The sequence below is a fragment of the Pelophylax lessonae genome, assembly GCF_965119305.1.
Source record: "Pelophylax lessonae genome assembly, chromosome: 3".
Lineage (NCBI taxonomy): Eukaryota > Metazoa > Chordata > Amphibia > Anura > Ranidae > Pelophylax > Pelophylax lessonae.
Genome location: NC_138770.1, coordinates 197979723 through 198001242, shown reverse-complemented (window position 1 = coordinate 198001242; position 21520 = coordinate 197979723). Strand labels below are relative to the sequence as shown.

The 21520-nt window shown below is 42.8% G+C and overlaps 1 protein-coding gene across 3 annotated transcripts in view; it reads right to left on the bottom strand.

Moving 5' to 3' along the window:
- The window catches only part of INPP5D (inositol polyphosphate-5-phosphatase D), a 222847-nt gene that overhangs the window by 78680 nt on the left and 122647 nt on the right, over window positions 1–21520 (bottom strand). For 2 of the 3 annotated variants that reach the window (XM_082251273.1, XM_082251274.1), the window contains exons 5-6: window positions 19742–19882; window positions 8271–8358 (exon numbers count right to left, since the gene is read on the bottom strand). In XM_082251273.1, the coding sequence (XP_082107399.1) occupies window positions 8271–8358; window positions 19742–19882 (229 nt within the window). Of the gene's footprint in view, window positions 1–8270; window positions 8359–10125; window positions 10240–19741; window positions 19883–21520 lie in introns of those variants that run through there. The other variant, XM_082251275.1, reaches the window with a different exon arrangement.

Genomic DNA, 21520 nt, shown 5'->3' with positions numbered 1-21520 from the left:
ATGATTTGTTGCTCTGGGTTTTTGCACTTTAGCCAATGCTTTCTTCCTTCTAAAATAATAATGGCATGACTCTGGGTTTAACAGATTTAAGGACATCTCATGATCAGATTGGGAAATCAATGTTTTATGATTTGTTGCTCTGGGTTTTTGCACTTTAGCCAATGCTTTCTTCCTTCTAAAATAATAATCGTATGACTCTGGGTTTAACGGATTTAAGGACATCACACCATCAGCTTGTGGCTGTAAAATACATTAGTCATCAGTTTCCACACACTTACTGCAAAACACTCTCTACTCATTTACAGTAAAACATTGAGACCTGGGAGGGATATGCATGTGAACTGGAATCCCAGGACTTGATTCTTTTTCTAGCATGTCGCATTTCACAGGTATATGGAAACATATATGGTATATATGGAAATATATGGAAATGTGATCCTTTTTTCTTACTACGCATTATATTATTATTACACTTATTTTCTGATACCTCAAAGTGAAACTATGGTCAGGATATAGGCAGTCAAGCAATACTTATTGTAATGACCTTTGAAGCAGTATTAAACCCAAAAGCTAACATTTATTACATTGCAACTTACCAATTCTTAAATGTGGTGGCTACAATAATCTTCTTTTTTTAGGCTTTCTTTCTTCTATTTTTTATCTGGTGATTCAGCCAGTAAGTCTGCTGTTTTTCAAAAGAACAAGCACTCTTGCAGATGTATCAGTTACAGGGATGAGACAAACTATTCAGCACTAGCAGGAGTACTTACAATGATCAGCTTTTATTTATTCATGTAAAACCTTTATTCCAAAAGGAAAAAAACTGTTGCTGTAACTGCTTATAAAGTATTGAATGGGGATTGGCTTCAGTTTTTTTAATGTATTTAAATATGCTAGTACATATTTGACCAATGTTATACAGTTGTAAGGTTTGTCTTTAAAAAATGACAAAAATTGAATCTGCTAAGACATCTAAAACTCCCTTCCCCCCAGACAGACAATGCTGCTGTCTAAATGTGCCCCCTGTTCTCCTTCATCTAGAGGAGGTGCACTCTAAAACAGGTTTACTGGCCAGATCATTGGGTGAAAACAGAGGGGAAAAAGTAAAAAAAATGAAAACTAACATCTAATGATTGGTAAGCTGCAATATATTACATGTATGGTTTTGGGTTATTTACTGCTTTAAAACAAGACCTCACTCATCTCTGTAGATGCCGAAACACATGAGCAATATATTAACAATGTTTACAATAAAAACATTAAAGTCTTTCAAGTCATTCTCACAGCAATTCAGCTTCTCATGCTCCCCCTTTAAAAGGGGACTTAACAGACCTGCCTCTCCATCCCAGGAGTTGCTTAAAAGCTCTTCTTATCCTGTTACTCGGTCCCTATAGCACATGTGTCAAACACAAGGCCTGCGGGCCGAATTCAGCCCTCCAGGCCATTTTATGTGGCCCTTGTACCGCTCCTGCAGCTGCAGCACCCCCTTGTCTCTGCCCCCAGCTTGTTACAAAGGTTGGCAGCAGAGAAGAGGACAGAAATCCTCCTACAGATCCTGCACCTCTTTGTGCAGCTGCAGCACCCCTGTATCTCCACCTCCCCTGGTTTCAACATTCAGTAGGCTCCGGCAGCGGACTCCAGCCCTCCTCTGATCCTCCTCCAGACCCTACACTTTCTTCTTCCCAGCAGCAGCACATAATATGGGTGCACTGTGATGTAAGGGAGGGTGGAGGACTCTTGACTTCTGATGGTGAGGGGGCTCTTGACATCTGACGTAAGGGGGGGTTGGGGTGCTCTGGACATCTAGTCTTACAGATACCAACTGGTCCTTTGAGGGGGACCAAGATGCTGATGTGGTCCGCAATGAAATTGTGCTTTTCCACTCGTGCCCTACAGTAATTTAGCAGCCTTCTAATCAGTTCTGAAGATGAGGATTTGAGGAGGAATGACTCCATTGTGCCAGCACATACTGAGGTCAGTGAAGGTTTATTATAGCTCATTTACTGCTTTACTGGTGTAGCACCCTACATGTAGGTGCTAGGTAAATGTATAGTGGGCCTTGTCTGCCTAACAGCATGGCCATGATTTCTTTGGTTATGGTGTCATGGTTTTCAGGTGTGCCTGCTGAAGGGGAAGTCTCCCCACTGGCTCCTGTGAGAGGCTTCTCATAGGGCAGTGGAGGAAGCCTAATCAGGGGACACATTCAGACTTGTAACTACCCCAGAAGGCAGATTATGCTGCAAGAGATTCTGGGAGTGAGTATAAGTTTGGGGGAAGCGTGTGACCCGGCGTCTTTGGCGGGAGCGGAGTCCCAGGAGAGAGAGAACGGCTGTCTCTCCTCCTGTTTAAGAGGATGTCTCGGGGTGTCGCTCGAGAATCCAGAGAGTGCTGAGTTGAGCTGAGGGGATCCGGTGTGCCGAGAACCAGCCGAGAGCAAGAGGGGTTCAGTCCCAGGAAAACCTACACAGGTCGTGAGTCCTGAGGATTGCCCCTGGGGGTTTGCCTGGAGAGTTAGAGGAGACCACTCCGGAGGAGGTTCTGGGATCCAGTGTCAGCTAGCTGTAAAGGGGGTACCTAGGTTGAGGACCCTGAAGTAGCAAAGGGGGTACATAGTCAGTGGACCCTGAAGAGCTGAAGTGTAAAGGGGACGCCTGCAGTTTGGGCCCTGAATTGTGCAGAGTGCCAGTTGAGAGTTGCAGCTATACAGTAATTCACAATGAGCTACCTCAAGCCAGTGCCAGGCTGCAGAGGGTGGTCAGTGACTTTGCAGTGCAGCAGTGTCAGTAGTTCTATGTTTCACAGTCTTGAGTCTTCTGGACCTAGAGTTGAGGATTCAGCACTTCAGTCAAGATACAGTGTGTTCTAAGCGTCAGTGAGCACTGGCTAGCGTCGACTGGCGTTAAGGCAGCGTTAACAGACATTTTCTGGATAAAGTCCTGAATTGTACTTAGTTAAGCCTAAAGGAGTATCCCACTCACTTCTCCCATCCCCTTTATCTACAATAAAACCACAAAACCCAAGATGCCTGAGTTGTCGATGTCTCAGTTTTCACACCCAGGGTCGCAGCTCACATGGGCTGGAGAGGTAACCGGTAACAATGGCACATTAGGCCCGATGCCAGGAAAACCTGCTATATTGGTGGGCTCATCCGGGATTTTGCCATTAGTTACTGGGCCAGTTGCCCTTGGCAACGGCAAAAAGAAAAGTCCAAAAAATCCTTTTTTGTGTCTGGAACTGCTATTCAAACGCCAGGCCGAGTGTGAGACTGAAACCATGGGAGGCAGGGAGAGTGGGTTGAAGTTGGAAGCCCAAATGGAAGGATGTTTGTGGCAACGTAAATGTTCTAAGAAGAATTGTGATGTGACAAAAACTTTTCATGTGGATTATGAAATGTATTCTGCTATCAGAAAATGGAGAGCAGGAGGCAAAGGTGTCCGAGTGTATTAATGCTACAACTGCTTAACAGTGAGGAGCCCCAGGGTGGGCAGTGAAGATGGCGTCAGGGTCCCAGGGAGGACAGAGAAGATAACGCCGGAGGTCCTAGTGTGGAAGGTGAAAATGGAGGCCGGGGCATGGGAAGAGAGAGGCCTGGTGGTGGTGCACGCTATGTTGAAGGATGTCGACCATGCATTTGACAGCGGGACATTTATTTTTATAGCTACTGCACACAGTATGGAGGATGAGGATTGCACGTGTGTGGCAAGGAAGAGAAGGTTCGGCCGTGCAACTGGCAGCAGGATGCTACTCTTGTCGAGCAAGAAGGGACAGCTGGCTTCAGTCAGGAAGAGCGCAGTGGAGGCCCTAGTGCAATTGAGATGGGTGGACGTGTGTCTGGCCAGTGAGGCCGTCCGCTTTGCAGCTACTTCCCAAGGGTTTGCAGCGAAGCAGCATGGCAGGGGAAGAGTTACAGTGTTGCGCGGGAAAGTGCGCCACGTGCAGGTCTGCCCAGTGGGAGGAGTAACCGCCCAATATGGCGAAAGGGTGGAGATAGTGGGAACCTCTGGCCAATCATGAGTGATCCAGGGGACTCTATTAATAGCCCCTCCTTCGGGTGCGGCCGTGCGGGAGACACGTGTAGGAGAAGGAGGCATGTCGTTCACCAGAGGAGCGAAGAGTGTTCCCGCTATTACTGCCACCATGAGCAAAAACCCTGTGGAGCAAAGCCAGGAGCAGATCCAGCAGACTGACCCCCCCTAGTCTGGGATACCGGTATCTGGATGGTGCCGGACGGTGGGCTCACATTGTGCACCGGAGGAGGTTGGGAGTCCCTTGGAGTGGTATGTCCCCGATATGCCGCCATTACTCTGAAAGTGCAGGCGTGGGTTCAATGTGGGCAATGCGGTGATCTACTGCTCAGGGCTGAGAAGGGTGAAGGCCGTCACAGGAAGCTGACTGTTATGTGGGAGACCGGCCTTACCCAGGAGGTGACGGGGAATGAGTCCAAGTTCCTCCGCGGAAGTTGAGAGTTGCAGCTATACAGTAATTCACAGTGAGCTACCTCAAGCCAGTGCCAGGCTGGAGAGGGTGGTCAGTGACTTTGCAGTGCAGCAGTGTCAGTAGTTCTATGTTTCACACTCTTAAGTCTTCTGGACCTAGAGTCGAGGATTTAGCACTTCAGTCAAGTTACAGTGTGTTCTAAGCGCCAGTGAACGCTGGCTAGCGCCGGCTGGCGTTAAGGCAGTGTTAAGAGACATTTTCTGGATAAAGTCCCGAATTGTACTTAGTTAACCACTTAAGCCTCAGAAGATTTGGCTGCTCAAAGACCAGGCCCTATTTTTAATACTTTTTCAAGGCACTGTACCTGCCCAATGTGTGTCAGTACAGCTCCTTATAGTCGCCACCACTAGTGCATGTGATAGGATGACAAAACAGAAGCGCAACTGTCATCCTTATAACAGAAAGTGCCTGAACAATGACCCTCATGGCAGAATCACATGAAAGCTATAGATTTACAAAACAAAAACAAAAATAACCTTTGAAATTACATTTAAGGGTTAAAAGGGATTTTAGTGCTTGCTTTTGACTTTCACTATTTAACCTTACTATTTGTCATCCAGCTATAAACAATATACTGGAAATAACTGTGTAACTGGATAGCATCAATCCATCAAGTGATTGAATATCTCACCAGAATGTACACTAATACAAAATCCAGCAAAAGATCTCAACAGAATTCACACAATAATTTACAATCTAGCAAAATATCTCAACAGAATGCACACAATAATATAAAATCTAGCAAAATTGAATATAACGAGAAACAGTTTTTTTTTTTTTTTATGAAAAAGAAAGACATGTTCTCAGGACAATAAAGAAGTTGGGGTCACAAGAAGATTGGTATAGTCAGAAAAGGAACAGGAAACTCATCGTACAACTGTAAGGAAAGTATAAAAGTAGAGATCAAGAAGATGTTCCTTTATTAGCTCAGGTGGTAAATTGACAGCATGCCTATACAGTAGGCTGTGGTAGTGGTACATTGCTGACCAAAGGTTGGAAAATTTATACTAAACAAGGGGTACCATAGTGGCCATAGCAGACCATGAGATTACTTTAGGACTTGTGTTACACAAGTGGCACAGTTCACTATGGCTGCATGATGGTTTGCTCAGGCAGCCAGATTGAGTTTGGCCACAATATGTGCATATGTATAATTTGGGTATGTCTATATGCTAGGAATCAATGGGGGAGATTAAAGAATAACTAAAGCTAAAACTTTCTTTTTAGATTTGGATAGACCGGAGAGTAATTAAAACACCTGTCAGTTTTTATTGCTGTCTGTGCCTCCGTTAAGGAGATTCATCCTTTCTATTTTTCCTGTTTACCATTAACTTTGAAAGTGAAAGAAAATGAAAATCCCAAATTTTGGGTTGTCCCCAGAAAAGTAATAGAAGAGAAATTTTTCAAATGGCGACACTAGTTCTGGTGACCTGACATGCCGAAGAAATTTCCTTAATTTGCATGGATTTTCACTCACTTCCTGTTTAGCTATGGTAGAGGAAGTGAAGGGAAATCTCCGCAACAGGACACAGATTGGGAGGTGGGGAAATAATTATTTGATTTCCTGCAGATTTTGTAAGTTTTCCTACTTACAAAGAACTGAAGGGTCTATAATTGTTATCATAAGTGTAGCTTAAATGATACAGAAAGAATATCAATCAAAAATCCAGAAAACACATACAGATACAAATGTTATAGATTGAGTTGCAGTTTGGTGAGTAAAATAAGTATTTGATCCCCTACCAACCAACAATAATTCTGGCGCCCACAGACTGGCTACAGTATGGGCCCATGTGGTATACAGATTAGTCCTGTCAATTTAAGAAGGTACTCCTAATGTCAACTTGTTATATGTATAAAAGATACCTGTCCACAGAATCTATTTCTTCCATTCAAAGCTCATCATCATGGGCAAGACCAAACATCTGTTAAAGGACATCAGGGACAAGATTGTAGACCTTCACAAGGCTGGAATGGACTACAAGACCATCAGCAGGAAGCTTGGTGAGAAGGAGATGACTGTCGGAACCAATATTTGCAAATGGAAGACATAAAAAATAACCATCAATCGCCCTCAGTCTGGACACTTATGCAATATTTTGTCTCATGGGGTAAGGATGATCATGATAAAAGTGAGGGATCAGCCCAGAACTACATAAGAGGAGCTCGTGTGAATGATCTCAAGGCAGTTGGGACCACATTCACCAAACAAACCATCATGCCGCCAGGGATTGAAATCCTGCAGTGCCCACAAGGTCCCCCTCCTCAAGAAGGCACATGTACAGGCCCATCTAAAGTTTGCCATTGAACATCTAAATGATTCAGAGAAGGATTGGAAGAAAGTGCTGTGGTTAGATGAGGCCAAAATTGAGCTCTTTGGCTTTAACTCAATTTGCCGTGTTTAGAGAAGAAAAATGCTGACTATGACCCAAGAACAACATACCTACAGTCAAGCATGGAGGTGGAAGTATTATGCTTCGAGGCTGTTTCTCTGCTAAGGGTTCAGGCCGACTTTGTCGCACTTAGGGGCTTATGAATGGGGCCATATATTGTAAAATCTTGGATGAAGACCTTCTTCCCTCAGCCAGAACACTGAATAAAGGGTCGTGGCTGGGTCTTCCAGTATGACAATGACCCAAAACATACCACCAAGGCAACAAAGAAGTGGCTCAAGAAGAAGCACATTAAGGTCATGGAGTGACCTAGCCAATCTCCAGACCTTAATCCTATAGAAAATGTATGGAGGGAGCTGTAACCTCGAGTTGCCAAGTGACAGAAACCTTAAAGGGGTTGGAGGGTCAGAAGGTTTTTGTTCTCTTAATGCATTCTATACATTAAGATAAAAAGCCTTCTGTGTGCTGCAGCCCCCTTCAGGCCCCCCTCTAATACTTACCCGAGCCCCCTCTCTATCCAGCAATGTCCACGAGTGCCTCAGCCACCTGGGACTCTCTCTCCTGATTGGCTGAGACATGGCAGTGACGCCATTGCCTCCTGCTGCTGTCAATCAAACTCAGTTAATCAATTAGGAGAGAGAGGGGCGGGGCTGAACTGCAGCTCCGTGTATCTATTCAGACTATTCAGCTCAAATCAGGTGCACCCATAGCAAGCTGATTGCTGTGGGGGCACTCATCAGGAGGAAGGGGCCAGGAGCTCAAGCCAGAGACCTGAGCAGAGTAGGATCCGGGCTGCCCTGTGCAAAACCTCTGCACAGAGGAGGTAAGTATGACATGTTTGTAAAGAAGAGTGGACCAAAATCCCTCCTGAGATATGTGCAAACCTGGTCCCTAACTACAAGAAACATCTTACCTCTGTGCTTGCCAACAAGGGTTTCTCCACCAAGAACTAAGTCATGTTTTGCTTGGGGATCAAATACTTATTTTACTCATTGAACTGCAACTCAATTTATAACATTTGTATCATGTGTTTTTTTTTTTTTTTTTGATTGTTGGTTGATATTGTGTCTCTATTATTTAAAATACACCTATAGACCCTTAATTTCTTTGTAAGTGGGCAAACTTGCCAAATCTGCAGAGAATCAAATACTTATTTTCCCCACTGTAACAGTAATAGGATTTTTTATTAATTTGAGGGCCCCCATCACATATAGTTACACCCCAGATTACCTGCCTGGCTCTATTTGTCTTAATATTTTGGTAAACCCTATACAGAAAAGTGTAATGATTTTTTCTTGGACCATCCAGAAAAGCCTATATTTCCTATCGTGTTGCTGTTATAATTTCAGTTTATATTTATTTTATTTCAGTGAAACTTACAGGAGATCGCTGGCGGAATCCAGGGGAGAACTGGGGTTCAAATGTGTTCTGTAGAGACTCCAGGGCTGGCAGAGTGCGGGCCACCTCACTAAAGAACGAGAAATGTATTAGAGAAAAGAATACAGAGCTACTCATTAAACAAGGCATACTTCTAATGCAACCTGACTAGGTCATATACAGTAAATAGCCATATATTGTATATACACTGGCCTTATGTTACTGCACAGCACCCTAAAGCCTCGTACACATGATGAGATTATCGGACTAATGATCTCCCCCTTTTTTTTGCATGCTAGTCTCATATCGAAAATCAAGTGGTTACTAAACCTATGAAAATTCTCATATGACAGAATACAACTTCAGAAGTGTTGTAATGTGTTGTATTGTGTTGTAAGGTATTCTTTCATTTCTGAGCATGCGTGGTCTTGCTCTTTTGATTTTTTTGAAAGAATACTGTACTGATTAAAGGAAAATCATACAATCTAGTATCATACGATAAAAGTTTGTCCCTTCGGATAATTTCAGATGAACTGTCGTGATCGGCTCTGGAAAGCAGTGTACTAACGATCAGTTTATCGCACGATCGCTCAGAAATCAGTATTTTTCGTCCAATTTTCTGGTCGTGTGTACTAGACTTAAGTGTAGGAACCCAAAGCAACCAATCAGATTTCACCTGGACTAGGTAAATAAGGTAAGGCAAGAAAGTGGTTGTGGATGGTGCTATGGGCTATTATACGTTATACAGTAATTGCACTTTGTGCTACCTATGAAATAAGTCTAAGTATAAAAAGTTGCAGACGTGCGATCAGTGTGATCATTACTTACATAAGTCAGGTATTGTATAGAGCAGGAAGGAATCAACAGCATGCTGGGAAACTCTTCTGGCAGATGATCACTGACATTTCCATGAAAGAACTGAAGCCTTTTACAGCATTCATTTGCATGTGCTGAAAGCGGTGACTGATCAGGTCATCAGTGGAGGCCAATCTAAGGATAAGCAAGTCTCCAAGATCTGCCTCGCTATGACTTTCCTTAGATACATTAACGTTACTCACAGTCACAGAGCTCTGGCTTTCAGCTAATTTGTATGCTGTTTCCCTGCAGTAGTGAAAATCCAGTGTCGTAACTATTGGCAGCCAGTCCTCTAGGGCACAAACAAGGAAAGGTGCCCTATGGGCACAATAAAATGTTGATGGAAATGAGTGCACAAGGATAGAAAATGACAAAAAAAACACAGACAACTGTTTGTTATGTAACTGGCTCCAACGGATGCAATGTGACAGTTTGCAGTGGGTGTAAATCTCAGGAACTATACATATGATATCAGTGCTGCCTCTGCAATTATATCAGAAAGGAGAATAAAGAGGGTAAGGCATGGTGCAAAAATGGGCGTGACCTCAGACTTGAAAGGTAAATGTGACATTACGTCATTCCATGTCTTGAACCTAGCTACATGTCTGTGAATACAAACCCTATGATCTGACATGACGATCACCTATTAAAAAACTCATAAAATTATAATCCTACAGAAACCCCAGCCTCTGGAATTGTGACGTTAAGATTAATACAAAGGGAAGGAGAACATGCATTTGTGTATGAAACAGATTATACAATGAAGAACCAACATGGTGAGCTTATGGCCCATAAGAGAGTGGAGGAGAAGAGATGCAGCACTCCCCCTTACCTTAGACAGCTAGCACTGAACTCCTTTGCCCCCTCCTCTCCATACCTTTCCTTTGTGCTGTGATGCTTGGCTCTCTTCCCTCTGCATTCAGTACAGTAGAGGGGAGGGGACAGCAGGGAAGCTTTCCCCCAAGCAGAAGGAAGATTTTATTTGCAAGGAAGATATTCTTACACATGAGTGAGACTTCCCTTTTCCATAGCCGTGCATTGCACTCAGGGACAAGCAGCAGAATAGTCACTGGTCTGAGAATGTTCTTCTCCATCTGTCTCCCACAGTGACTAAAGCAGCCACTGAAGGGCGAGTCTGTCCCAGATGTGCATAGAACGAGGGGAGGAGGCTGGATCACTCTTCCCTTTATTACACACATCGCTTCTGTACAATGGGGTTAAGTATTTACAGTGATAATCGTAGTAAAATCTTGTCCTTATAATGTCCTTTAGAATCCGTAGCCACTTCAAAGTCACATCGAAATAGTACAAGAAAAAAATGTCATTTTAGGTTTATGATTATAGCATGTTAATATATCAAAAAAGCTGCGCTTAGACTAACCTGTATAAATTAAATCAAAATAAATTCAATCATCACAATAACCTTTGACGGTAAGCTGCTAGCACATATATGTGGGATTGATAATATAAATTGCAAACAAATATATAGGAAAGTGCAGCACTACAGATAAAACAAATAAATAAATAAAAAGTCCAAAAGTCTCTTAAAATTCAGTTGCAAGCAGAAGTGCACATACTGCAGTCGGTCAGGCAGAAATTTAGGTAAAGCCTGTTTCTAACCAGAAAGATGGCTGCTACGTCCCGACGCAGGATGATGTCACACGTCCAACCTTCTCATGCGCCGGGACGTAGCGGCCATCTTTCTGGTTAGAAACAATGCTTTTATGCTCTGCTTAAATGTGAGTGTATCAATTGGATGATTTTTAATAAATATGTTTTGGCTTGCACGTACTATCCCATGAGTATCACCCCTTTGCAATTTTGAGATCATTTCATTTCTGGATTCCAACGAGGATACTTTGTGCAATCTGAGGGAGTATTATCATTGAAGTGTAGCACCCTCCTAGGTAGGTGCTAGGTAGAACATATCTGTGACCCTGTTCTGCCTATCAGGAGGGTTTGATCTGTTAGTTTAGCCTGTCACATGTTTCCAAGTGTGATTCACTGGGTCTGAGGGAGTGTCCCCTCTGTAGCCAATGAGGGGGCTCATTGGACAGTGGAGGAAACCCAGCCAGTGACACATTCTGTTTTATGGCAATCCCAGTGTGAGGGCATTCCTGCAATGCATCCTGGGATTGGCAGTAAATAGGGCGGGAGCATGTGACAGGGCATCTTTTGGCGGGAGCAAAGTCCCAGGAGGAGGTGGACAGCTGTCTCTCCTCCTGCAGAGTTAGGAAGGTGGTCAAGGTGGTCGGTCTAGGGACCAGGAGTTGACCTGTGTTGCAGAAGGATCCAGTGTGCTGACCAAGTGGAGTTGCTGGGCAAAATACTTCTGGAAAAACAGTATTGTGAGTACTTAAGGATCTACCCAGGGGTCTGCCTGAGAGAGGGGACCACTTTTAGAGGGGTCAAGGGGATCCAGAAGTCAGCTAACCCAGAGTGTTACAGTAAAGGGGGTGCCGAGTTGTTAAACCCTGAAGATTTGAGGGTAAAGGGGGTGCCAGGAAGGGCCCTGAAGTTGCTCAGCAGTGCAGTCTACTATTAAAGTCAGCTACCTCAGGAAGAGAGTACCTTAGGAAGCTAATAGGACTCTTTCACAGTCAAAGGCAAAGTAAAGTAAGCGGCCTAGCCATGACTAGCTCAAACAGCGTTAACCAGTGTCAGTCAGCGTTAACCAGCGTCAGTCAGCGTTGACCAGGGTCAATCAGCATTTTCTATATCGTCTCGGCATATTGTGCATAGTTCAGTTTAATTGGAGTACCACACTCATCCCTTCTCCTATCCAAGTTCCTAATAAAACATAAAAACCAAAGAAACTAGACTGGTCCTTGTCTGAGGTAAAAACACTTGGAAACATGTCAGAATGGTCTATTGTTGCTAATGGTAACCCAGGGGAACCCACACACAGAAGCTCCCATGGGAGTAGTGCTACAGAAGAATCGGGCTTGATGCTTTAACCACTTGCCGACCGCCGCACGACTATTTACGTCGGCGGTCAGCCCCTCACAGGCAGAGCGACGTAGGGCTACTTCGCTAGCCTGTGAGGGTCTAGGGAGCGAGTGCGCGCCCCCGGAGGCGCGCTCCCCCTCCCGCGTGGTTTACGAACCCCCCCCCGTACGTGTGCCCGGAGGACCCGATGTCCGCCGGTCACTCGCGATTGTCGGGTGGAGAGGGAGAAAGGCAGGTGGCTAATGTAAACAAGCCGTCTGTCATTCTCCCTGGTGTAGGAATAGTGATCATACGGTTCTACTATGTAGGACCATTGATCACTGTTCCTACACCTCAAGCCACAGCCAATCACAGTAAGAATCACGCACCTAGGGACACACATAACCCCTCCCTCTCAAAAAAGTTAACCCCTTCACTGCCAGTGTAATTTTACAGTAACAGTGCATATGTATAGCACTGATTACTGTAGAAATGTCACTGGTAACCCCAAAAGTGTCAAAAATGTCAGTCAAGGGTCCGATCTGTCCGCCACAATGTCGCAGTCCCACAAAAAAAATCGTAGATTGCCGCCATTACGCGTTAAAAAAAAAAACAACAAAAATGACAAAAATCTTTCCCTTTGTTAGTAAACGCAATAACTTTTGCGCAAACCAATCAAAATACGTTTTTTGAATTTTTTTTTACAAAACATATGGTAAAAAAAAAATTGACCCAAAATGTTAAAAAATTTAGATTTTTACTTTTTTTTGGGGGGAATTTCATATGAAAAAATGTGAAAAATATTGTAATTTTTGCAAAATTGACGCTATTTTTTTGTTTATAGTGCAAAAAGTAAAAATTGCACAGGTGATCAAATACCACCAAAAGAAAGCTCTGTTTGTGGGGAAAAAAAGGACGTCAAATTAGTTTGGGTACAGCATCGCACGACCGCGCAATTGTCCATTAAAGTCACGCAGTGCTGAATCGCAAAATAGGCCCTGGTCAGGAAGGGGGTAAAATCTTCCGGGGCTTAAGTGGTTAACCTTTGAGGATACTATTATGCCAGTTTGATGTGGCTTTTGGGTAAGAGGCAGTGTGTTCGGTGTTGGTGGTGGTTTTACCTGAATTTCTGCCTGACCGACTGCAGTATGTGCACCTCTGCTTGCAACTGAATTTTAAGAGACTTTGGACTTTTTATTTATTTATTGGTTTCATGTATAGCATGTTGTCCTTGAACCCTTGTCCCAAAAACTGGTTCACTGACTGGGGACCACCAAAATAGAGAATTTAGACTAATAAAGCTGGCTATACACTAATAGAACCTCATTCAAAGAAATTAGCTATTGGATTATTTGTTTCATTTTTTAATAGTTAATGGGGTCAAATCAAAGATTCCAACCATAGTGATGAGGAAAGTTGAAAGAGAAGGATAGAAAATTTAGAATGCACAAAATTTTAACTCTGTGTGTGGTTTCTGGTTGGGAAAAATCATACTTTTTAACGCACATGTGCATCCAGAAATCAAATGTGGAATTTAAAATATTGGCATGGCAATTAAATGCAAATTTTCAAGATTTTCATATGAAATTTGTCAAACCCTTAAGGGTCCTTTCCCATGGGCTTTCCGCCCGGCGGACTCCATTTTGCTCAGCGGGAATCGATCCGCCGATCCCCGCTGAGCAGGCGGATGACAGGTCCGCCTCCGCTTACTTTGCAGACCTGTCAGATGCCTGCTCTCCTATATGGAAGATCGGATGGAAACAGACCGCATGTCCATTTTCACCCGATCCAATCTGATCCGATCCTCCAGAAAAGAGGGTTTCCATCCACCTGGATTTCACAGACAGAACTGGATCTGATAGCAGCAGGTTTAAGTGGACATGTCACCGCTGACATCCGCTACTCCACAGGGCTGCATGGAGCATCCGATCAGGTCCGCTGGACAAACTGACAGGCCGACCGGATCGGAAAGCCCGTGTGAAAAGGGCCTAATAGTATTATCAAATACTCTGATTAATGTTTTTTCTAATTTGCTCTGTGAAAGTTGAAATTAAAATTCTACTGATCTATGACTAGCTTAAAGTGGTTGTAAACCCTTACATATATCTAATAACATGACTGGCCTCAGGTAATACAAAGAGAGGAAATAAATCCTCCTGCATAAGTTGTTCTTGCTTATCTGAGGCCGTCTCTATTCTACAGACTTCTAAAACAGACAGATCAAAGGGTATTTCTCAGCTGGTGTCTGCTATCACATACTGCACAGCATAGATAGGTGAGCTGAGTGTAATATGAAACATGAGTGGAAGGAAAGGAACCCCCCTCTACACAGTCTCATAGGGAAACATGCACAGTTGAGGCTATCAGCCACCTGCTGTGTGCTGGAGAGGGACGGGGCTGTCTCCCAAGATTCTGGGGTGTCAGGATAGACTGTCAGATGCGAGGGAAAAACAAAGGAGGCAGAAATCACACTTGGTGCTTTGAATTGAGGCAATACACACTATAGAGGGATATGCGCTATTCATTTTTCATTTCAGAGGCTTACAACCACTTTAAAGTCTTACTAAACCAACAACAGTAAAATCAATGTGTATATGCAGTAAAGCATGCTTGTTATGCTCACTGTGGAACCTAAGGGGTTAATCCTCTGCATTGTGTAAAAAGGCTGTTCGATCATCTCCTTATTCCACTGTCCTTAATATATTTCCTGATAATACAGAGCCAGGGAACAGGCTACACATGCTGAGTTTGGTGTGTATTTTTGTTTCTTGGGAGAGTGCATGTGATCAGCATAGGGCCAACCAGCATTGTGTAACGCTCATGCGTTTTTTGTTAGTGAATGGATTTGCAGCTGCAGAATTATTACACTCAGTAGTCATGTAGAGAATGTGTTGAACAACATATCCAACTCTCAGGACTTCATCACTGTGTACAGCCTGTTATGCAAATATACATACACTCAATATGATGTTCCTGGAGTGATAGAATGTATATGATAGAATAGAGGTGAGAGACAGGCAATAGAATGGTGAGCACTTAGTAGTAGTATTCAGGAGAGTAGTAGGTGATGATAGTATGCAGATAGGTTTTAGCAATCATGTATAGTAACAGGTGGTAGGGGACAGCAGATGAAGTATGCAAGAGAGAGTAACCTAGTGCAATGATAGGTGATGGTAGTCCCAAGAGCTAGCAATCTATGCAGATGATAGAAATAGCGTAGATAGTAATATTCCCTTTAGTATGCAGTAGTAGATAGTGAAAGTTAGGTTGAGGAAGGAATCCCCTGCGGGGTACTTATCACTAGATGGGTTAGTAGTAGCAAGGTCCAAGAGTAATGGAGTAATCCGGTAGCGAGATACTGGATCGGTAGCGAGGTTCCGGTCTTGTTCAGGCAAGGGGAATAGCTTGGAGCTCCGGCAGCATTGGACAAGACAAGGCAACATGCGGTTTGAACGAGCAATGAGTGAGAGAAAGCCGGCGATTGAAATAGCCGCTCATAGCGGCGCCCGGCGATGACGTCATTGCCCTTAAAGGTGTATGCGTTCCATTTGGATAGCAAGATGGGACGCAATATTAAGATAGAAATGTGGAAATAAGGGTACCAGAGGTACCAGAACATTACACATTGTCCAGACAGAGGGTCAGGGGTCCTGCATCCTGATAGGACAATCATGGGAGAATGGAAACTCCACCTACAAGCTTTAATAAGAAATTATTAAAAGTCACAAGACTGCTATATACTGCTGATGAGAAAAGGTATTTAGCAGTTTATATTTACTAAACTAGTTGCATTTCCATGTTCTGGGTACTGTGGGAGAGCAGATATAGTGAATGCAAGCTCCTGGGTTTAGTAACATTTTAAGTGTTTATTTCTAATTGGTAGGTTTGGTTTACTATGCATAAGTGACCTTTTCACTATGGTGTTCAATAAAGGCCATTATATTTACTTCATTAACAAGTAACAAAATGCCTCACTGTAGGGGTCATTTTTCAACCAAGAATACCTAGAATAAAGTCACGTAACAACAAATGTACTAAAAAACTTGAAGACTGCCATCCTCTTTTCTCACGGGAAAAGATTCTTACTTTCTTTGTCAATATTCTACAAAGATACCTCCATGGAGGGATACATATAGGTGTCTCAGGGCTGCTGTTAGAAATCACAGGGCCCCCTACAGCCTACCTGGCAGGACCCCCCACCCCCCGGAATATATTGAGACAATATTTTTACTAAAAATACACTAAAATCATTATTAGTGGACACAAACCTGTGTGAATGATCCCTTTTTAACTGTTTTTTACCAAAAAAAAAAAAAAAGTTAAATCCTTTTTACAATTATTTTATTTTACATTATTTTTTAACCACTTAAGCCCCAGCCCTATTTCGGGCACTTTTTGTTTACAAGTTAAAACCAGTATTTTTTCCTAGAAAACTACTTAGAACCCCCAAACATTATATATATTTTTTTAGCAAAGACTCTGCTCTGGAGAATAAAATGTCGGTCATTGCAAAATTTTTTGTCACGCGGTATATGCGCAGCGGTCTTTAAAACGCCATTTTTTTGGAAAAATTTGAAAAATCACATTTCACTGCATTTAAAAAATACTAAACAGTAAAGTTAGCCCATTTTTTTTGTATATTGTGAAAGATGATGTCACGCCGAGTAAATAGATACCCAACATGTTACGGTTTAAAATTGCGCCCCCCCGTGGGATGGCGACAAACTACGGTCAATAGAGATCTCAATCTGCGACGCTTTAAATTTATTTAACGGTTACCAGTTTAGAATTAGAGTGTAGCTCTTTTTTCTAAATTATTGCCCACGCTCTGGCGATCGCGGCGATACCTCACATGTGTGGTTTGAACAGCGATTTCATTCGCGGCTCGACTTGCATATACGTTTTTTTTCGTGCGCGAGCTAACGTTGACGGGGTGGCGGCTAAATTTTTATTTTTTTTTTTCTATTTATTTTTTCTTTTTTTTTAACTTTATTACAGGTTTTTTTTAAAAAAAATCTGATCACTTTTATTGCTGTCACAAGCAATGTAAACATCCCTTGTGACACCAATATGTAGTGACAGGTACACTTTATGGAGGGATCGAGGGTCTAAAAGACCCTAGACCCCTCCACTACACTTCCCTGTATGCAAAACGCCGAAAACGGCATTTTTGCATACAGCCGTTTTTCAAATCTGTCGCCTTTTGCAGCACAGTAACCCGGAAGTGACGTCATGGACGCCGCCTCCGGGTTACGTCATCAGAGACCCGATCAATGCCGTTTCCGGCATTCATCTGGACTCCATTCAGCCGGCGGACGTGCCGGCTGGGTGCTCGGGGCTCCCGGTGGGACGGGAGCCCCGGGCAAAGCCACGGAAGGCGGCGGGAGGGGGGGACATCCCCTCCCGCCCCGGGTAACGATCGAGCGGCTCCCGAGCCGCATCGGTCGTTACCGACGGAAAGCCGACCGTCGGCTTCAAACCACGGTACCGGGATGATGTCTCTAGCTAGAGGCATCATCCCGGTATAACCCCGCAAAGTTTACCGATGTAGCCCTACGTCGATATGCGGTAAGTGGTTAAATTATTCACTACAATGTTTTTTTTTTTTTTTTTTTTTTTTTTTTACAGTGTGTTATTTTTTTTACAGGACAGGGAAGCCTGCAGTGCTGTAGGAGGTGGGCTGGCACAGTGAAAGGGGGGCACACAGGGAGAGGGGGGGGGGATCAGAAGCAGTCAGAACAGGGGAACAGGGAGGGGAATCAGGGTTTGAGAAGGAATTATAGGAACAATGCCCTGTGTCTGTGTCTTTCCCTGCAGCAGCTGAAAGCTGGCATAAAGGGGGAGAAACTGGCTTTGAGTTGCTGCTGTAATTGCCCCTCCGCCGGATTCCCTGTGCTGGGGCCCCCCTGTGTGCCCGGGCCCCTTACAGGAGGACTGGTGGCCCCCCCTATCAGCGGCCCTGAGGTGTCTCATATGGAACAACTTTTATAACCCCCCCCCCACATTCATAAAATTTATTAAATCTGTTTCAGTTTAGTCTGTCAGAAGCTGAACTCCATGCAAGCAACTAAATGTACAGCTAAACTTGTGATCAAGGCACTAATACCAGACACCATAATCAACTCTGTACCTCCTGCTGGAGACTCAGGATGGTGGCCAGGCAATGAAGGAAGAGCACCATATTGATAAAGTCATTGTGCTTGAACTGTTCTCACCTCCTGTTATCAAAACTCCAGTGTTAGACTGGCAGACAGTGCTGGCCCTGCTTCTTTCATTCTGAATACATCTGTGCAAGGGCTTATAGGAAGCTGAGACAATAGTAGATTGAGATACTAATACAAAATGTGTAATAAAAAATATTTCTTTTTTTATGATTACATAATGGCAAAAAAATTATGTTTTTATTTTTGCCCGAAGTTCATCTTGAAGAAAACCCATAAAGGAAGACAAGAGCAAATAGAAAATATCATTTTTAGTCATATAAGTCATATACGTTCACTAAGGTCCCATTCACACTAGGAACTGCATGTGAATCACAGTGGAATGTTCTGTGTGTTCCTGTGAAATTTACATGCAGTTTTGTGCAGTGCGATTTCAGTCCATTCATTTTGAATGGACTGAAATCGCACTGCATCAAAAGTACGGCATGCACTATTTTTGAAAACGCACAGCAACTGGACTGTATGGTACTTTTGTAACATGTGATTCAGAGCGGGCACACTCACTGCATTTGCGACCTGCATTTTGTGTGTTGTTAACTTTGCACTGACATTCGCTGCAGTGCGATTTACATGTGGCTGCAGTTTATTTTGAAAACCAGCACGGAACCCGGACTTCCTGCACCACGTTCTAGTGGGAACGGGCACTAAACCAGCCTATAGATGATAGTTTTTTCAGTCTACCAGTGGGCTGAATGCAAAACCTGACACATTTGAGGTGAATAGGGGAATCCTCCCCACTGAACTATTGTATTCTGACAGTAGGGAAATGTCCTCGCAGCGAGAATACAGTGATCAGTGCTGCAGGCTATAGGGTCATTTTTTTTTTCTTTCAAATTGCTGGTAGATTGAAAAAAATATATATTATCTGTGTAAAGCTGTGGTTATAAGGGCAAAAGGTTTTTTTTTTTATCTTATTGCATTCTCTGCATTAAACAAATAAACAAGCGGCTCTCCTCCCCTCTCTCTTCTCACAGGAGACTCAGCAGCAGTGAGAACCATTGGCTCCTGCTGCTGTCAGTCAAATCCTGTGATGAGGTCTCAGGGGGCGGGGCACAGACACTATGTGTATGTCCAAGGAAGCACACAGCCTGGCTTGGGAAAGAGCCCACAACAAGTGCCCCATAGTAAGTGGCTTGCTATGGAGGTACCTGCCAGAGGAGATTTGGAGCTCCTCTGTGCAAAACAATTGCACAGAGCCGGTAAGTATAGAAGGTTTAATATTTTCAGAAATAAATAAGGCTATAATCAGCACAACTGAACAGGAAAAATTTATTAATAATGAATTTCTCCAAGTTTAAAATAAATCTGATGTTTATTAAAAATCTGCCTATAATCTAGGAATGAAGGTAACAATTCTAAACTTGTTTTCAAACCTACATGTCTCCCTGAAATATGAAATTACAAAAACAGCTTACACTTCATAAAATGCCTTTTTTGTGAGTGTGCTCAGTAACATTTGCATCTTATTACCTGTACAGCCCTGTACAAAGAGTCATCAGAAGCTTCTTGAACTGAGGGAGGCTCTGAGATCCATTCCGCACCATCTCACAATCGCTGCTAATGTGGAGACTCAAGTACTGACGAATGGCCTGTAAGTGCTCTTCTGGAACGCTACAACATAAAAATAAGGAAATAAAATGGCATTTAAATATTTTTTTTTTTTTTTTCAGTGGAGAAAAGTTTGAAAAATAAAAAGACTATCATTAACATATTTCTATAGGCTGCTAAATTTTGTAGGTGGAATTTCACTGACACATGTTGTATGTTTATGATGTACATGAATTCGTTTTTAGTTTGCCTCTTTTTTCATAGGAAACAGCCCCCATTTTACATTAAAACATATAGAAATACTAAAAAGTCTGACTATTTCACTATGGACAAAATCATATGTAATGGAAGTGCTTCATTTTTTACAATGATTGTGCCAAAGTTGATACATGTGTGCCAGACTTTTGCTTGTGGCCCAGGAATCAAAGCATATTCAAGGAGTACAAGGAGGCTATTGCAAAACGATTGTGTTATCCCAGCGGAGGGGTGCAGGGAGTCATCCCTGCTGGAAGAACACAGTGATTAGTGTTAGTGCTTATAGCAGCTGGCAATAATCACATGTAAAGATCAGACTTACTGGTTGTACCCAAGTCAATTGATGTTCCTTGACACTGTCCAAGAGGGGATTTCCCTCACTTTGAAAAATACTCCAGTTGAGTTTACAGCACAGAAAGTGAAGGAACAGATTGCAAAAAATAAATGACTGCATTTTGCCCCCCCCCCCCCCCTCCACACACACACAAAACTTTTTGGGTTTAAATGTACTTTAGGTTTCTAAGTATAAAAAGACAGTTAAAGAGTGGGGGTGGAAGAAGAAATATTTCCCTTTTCTCTGTTATCTCTTGATTGGTGAAGTTTATTCCACAAGGTACCATGCTAACGAATACAGCACATTCAGTTTTCAATTAGCTCAGTTATGACTGTGTAACACGGTTGGGATAAAAAATAAATAAAAAGGTGAGTCTTTTTCAAAAAGTTTCCATAAGGATTCAGTGATGTCTAGATTTGGGGGATGATGAGGCCACGGAAGGCTTATGGTTTTAGTGATTTATAGGTGCATCACTATCCTGGAATACAAGAATGTCCTAAAAAACAATGTTTTTACACCAAAAATTGAACTTGGTTGGCCTAGGTTTTTTTAGGTGTTGGAAATGGAGTAGAATGATTACTATTCATAACCTTGTATATGTGGAGAAATTGTTTGGGTATTAATCCAGGCTCCTATGTCAATCCTTATGTACTGAACATCTCCAAATCCACCTTTGGTGGCTGAATGTAAACTCTGGCTCAATAACTGCTATAAATGGAGCAATCCATGTATGCTTATAGGGGAACCCCGGAAAATTTGAGAATGTATGCATGGCTTACAACTCCCTAGACTTAATGCCTCTTACTTTATTTTTAAACTATAGTTTTAATTCTATTTTAAATGTCCTTTAATGGTTGATAGAAGACTATGCTGGCAACTGGGTCTTGCCAGCATGCCCCCTTTCCTAATTTTTCTTTTTGTTTTTACTTGTATGGTGTATTGGCATAATTGTGTACTTTTCTTAATATGACAATATCTCAGTGTAGTTTTGTATTATGATGCCTAATGACTCATTGGCAAACTGCATTAAGATAAGCTGCAAGTGGAAGACTGTACCGTTTGTATATTATTGGACCTTTATTAAAGTAGTATTTTATTTTTTTTTAAAATCC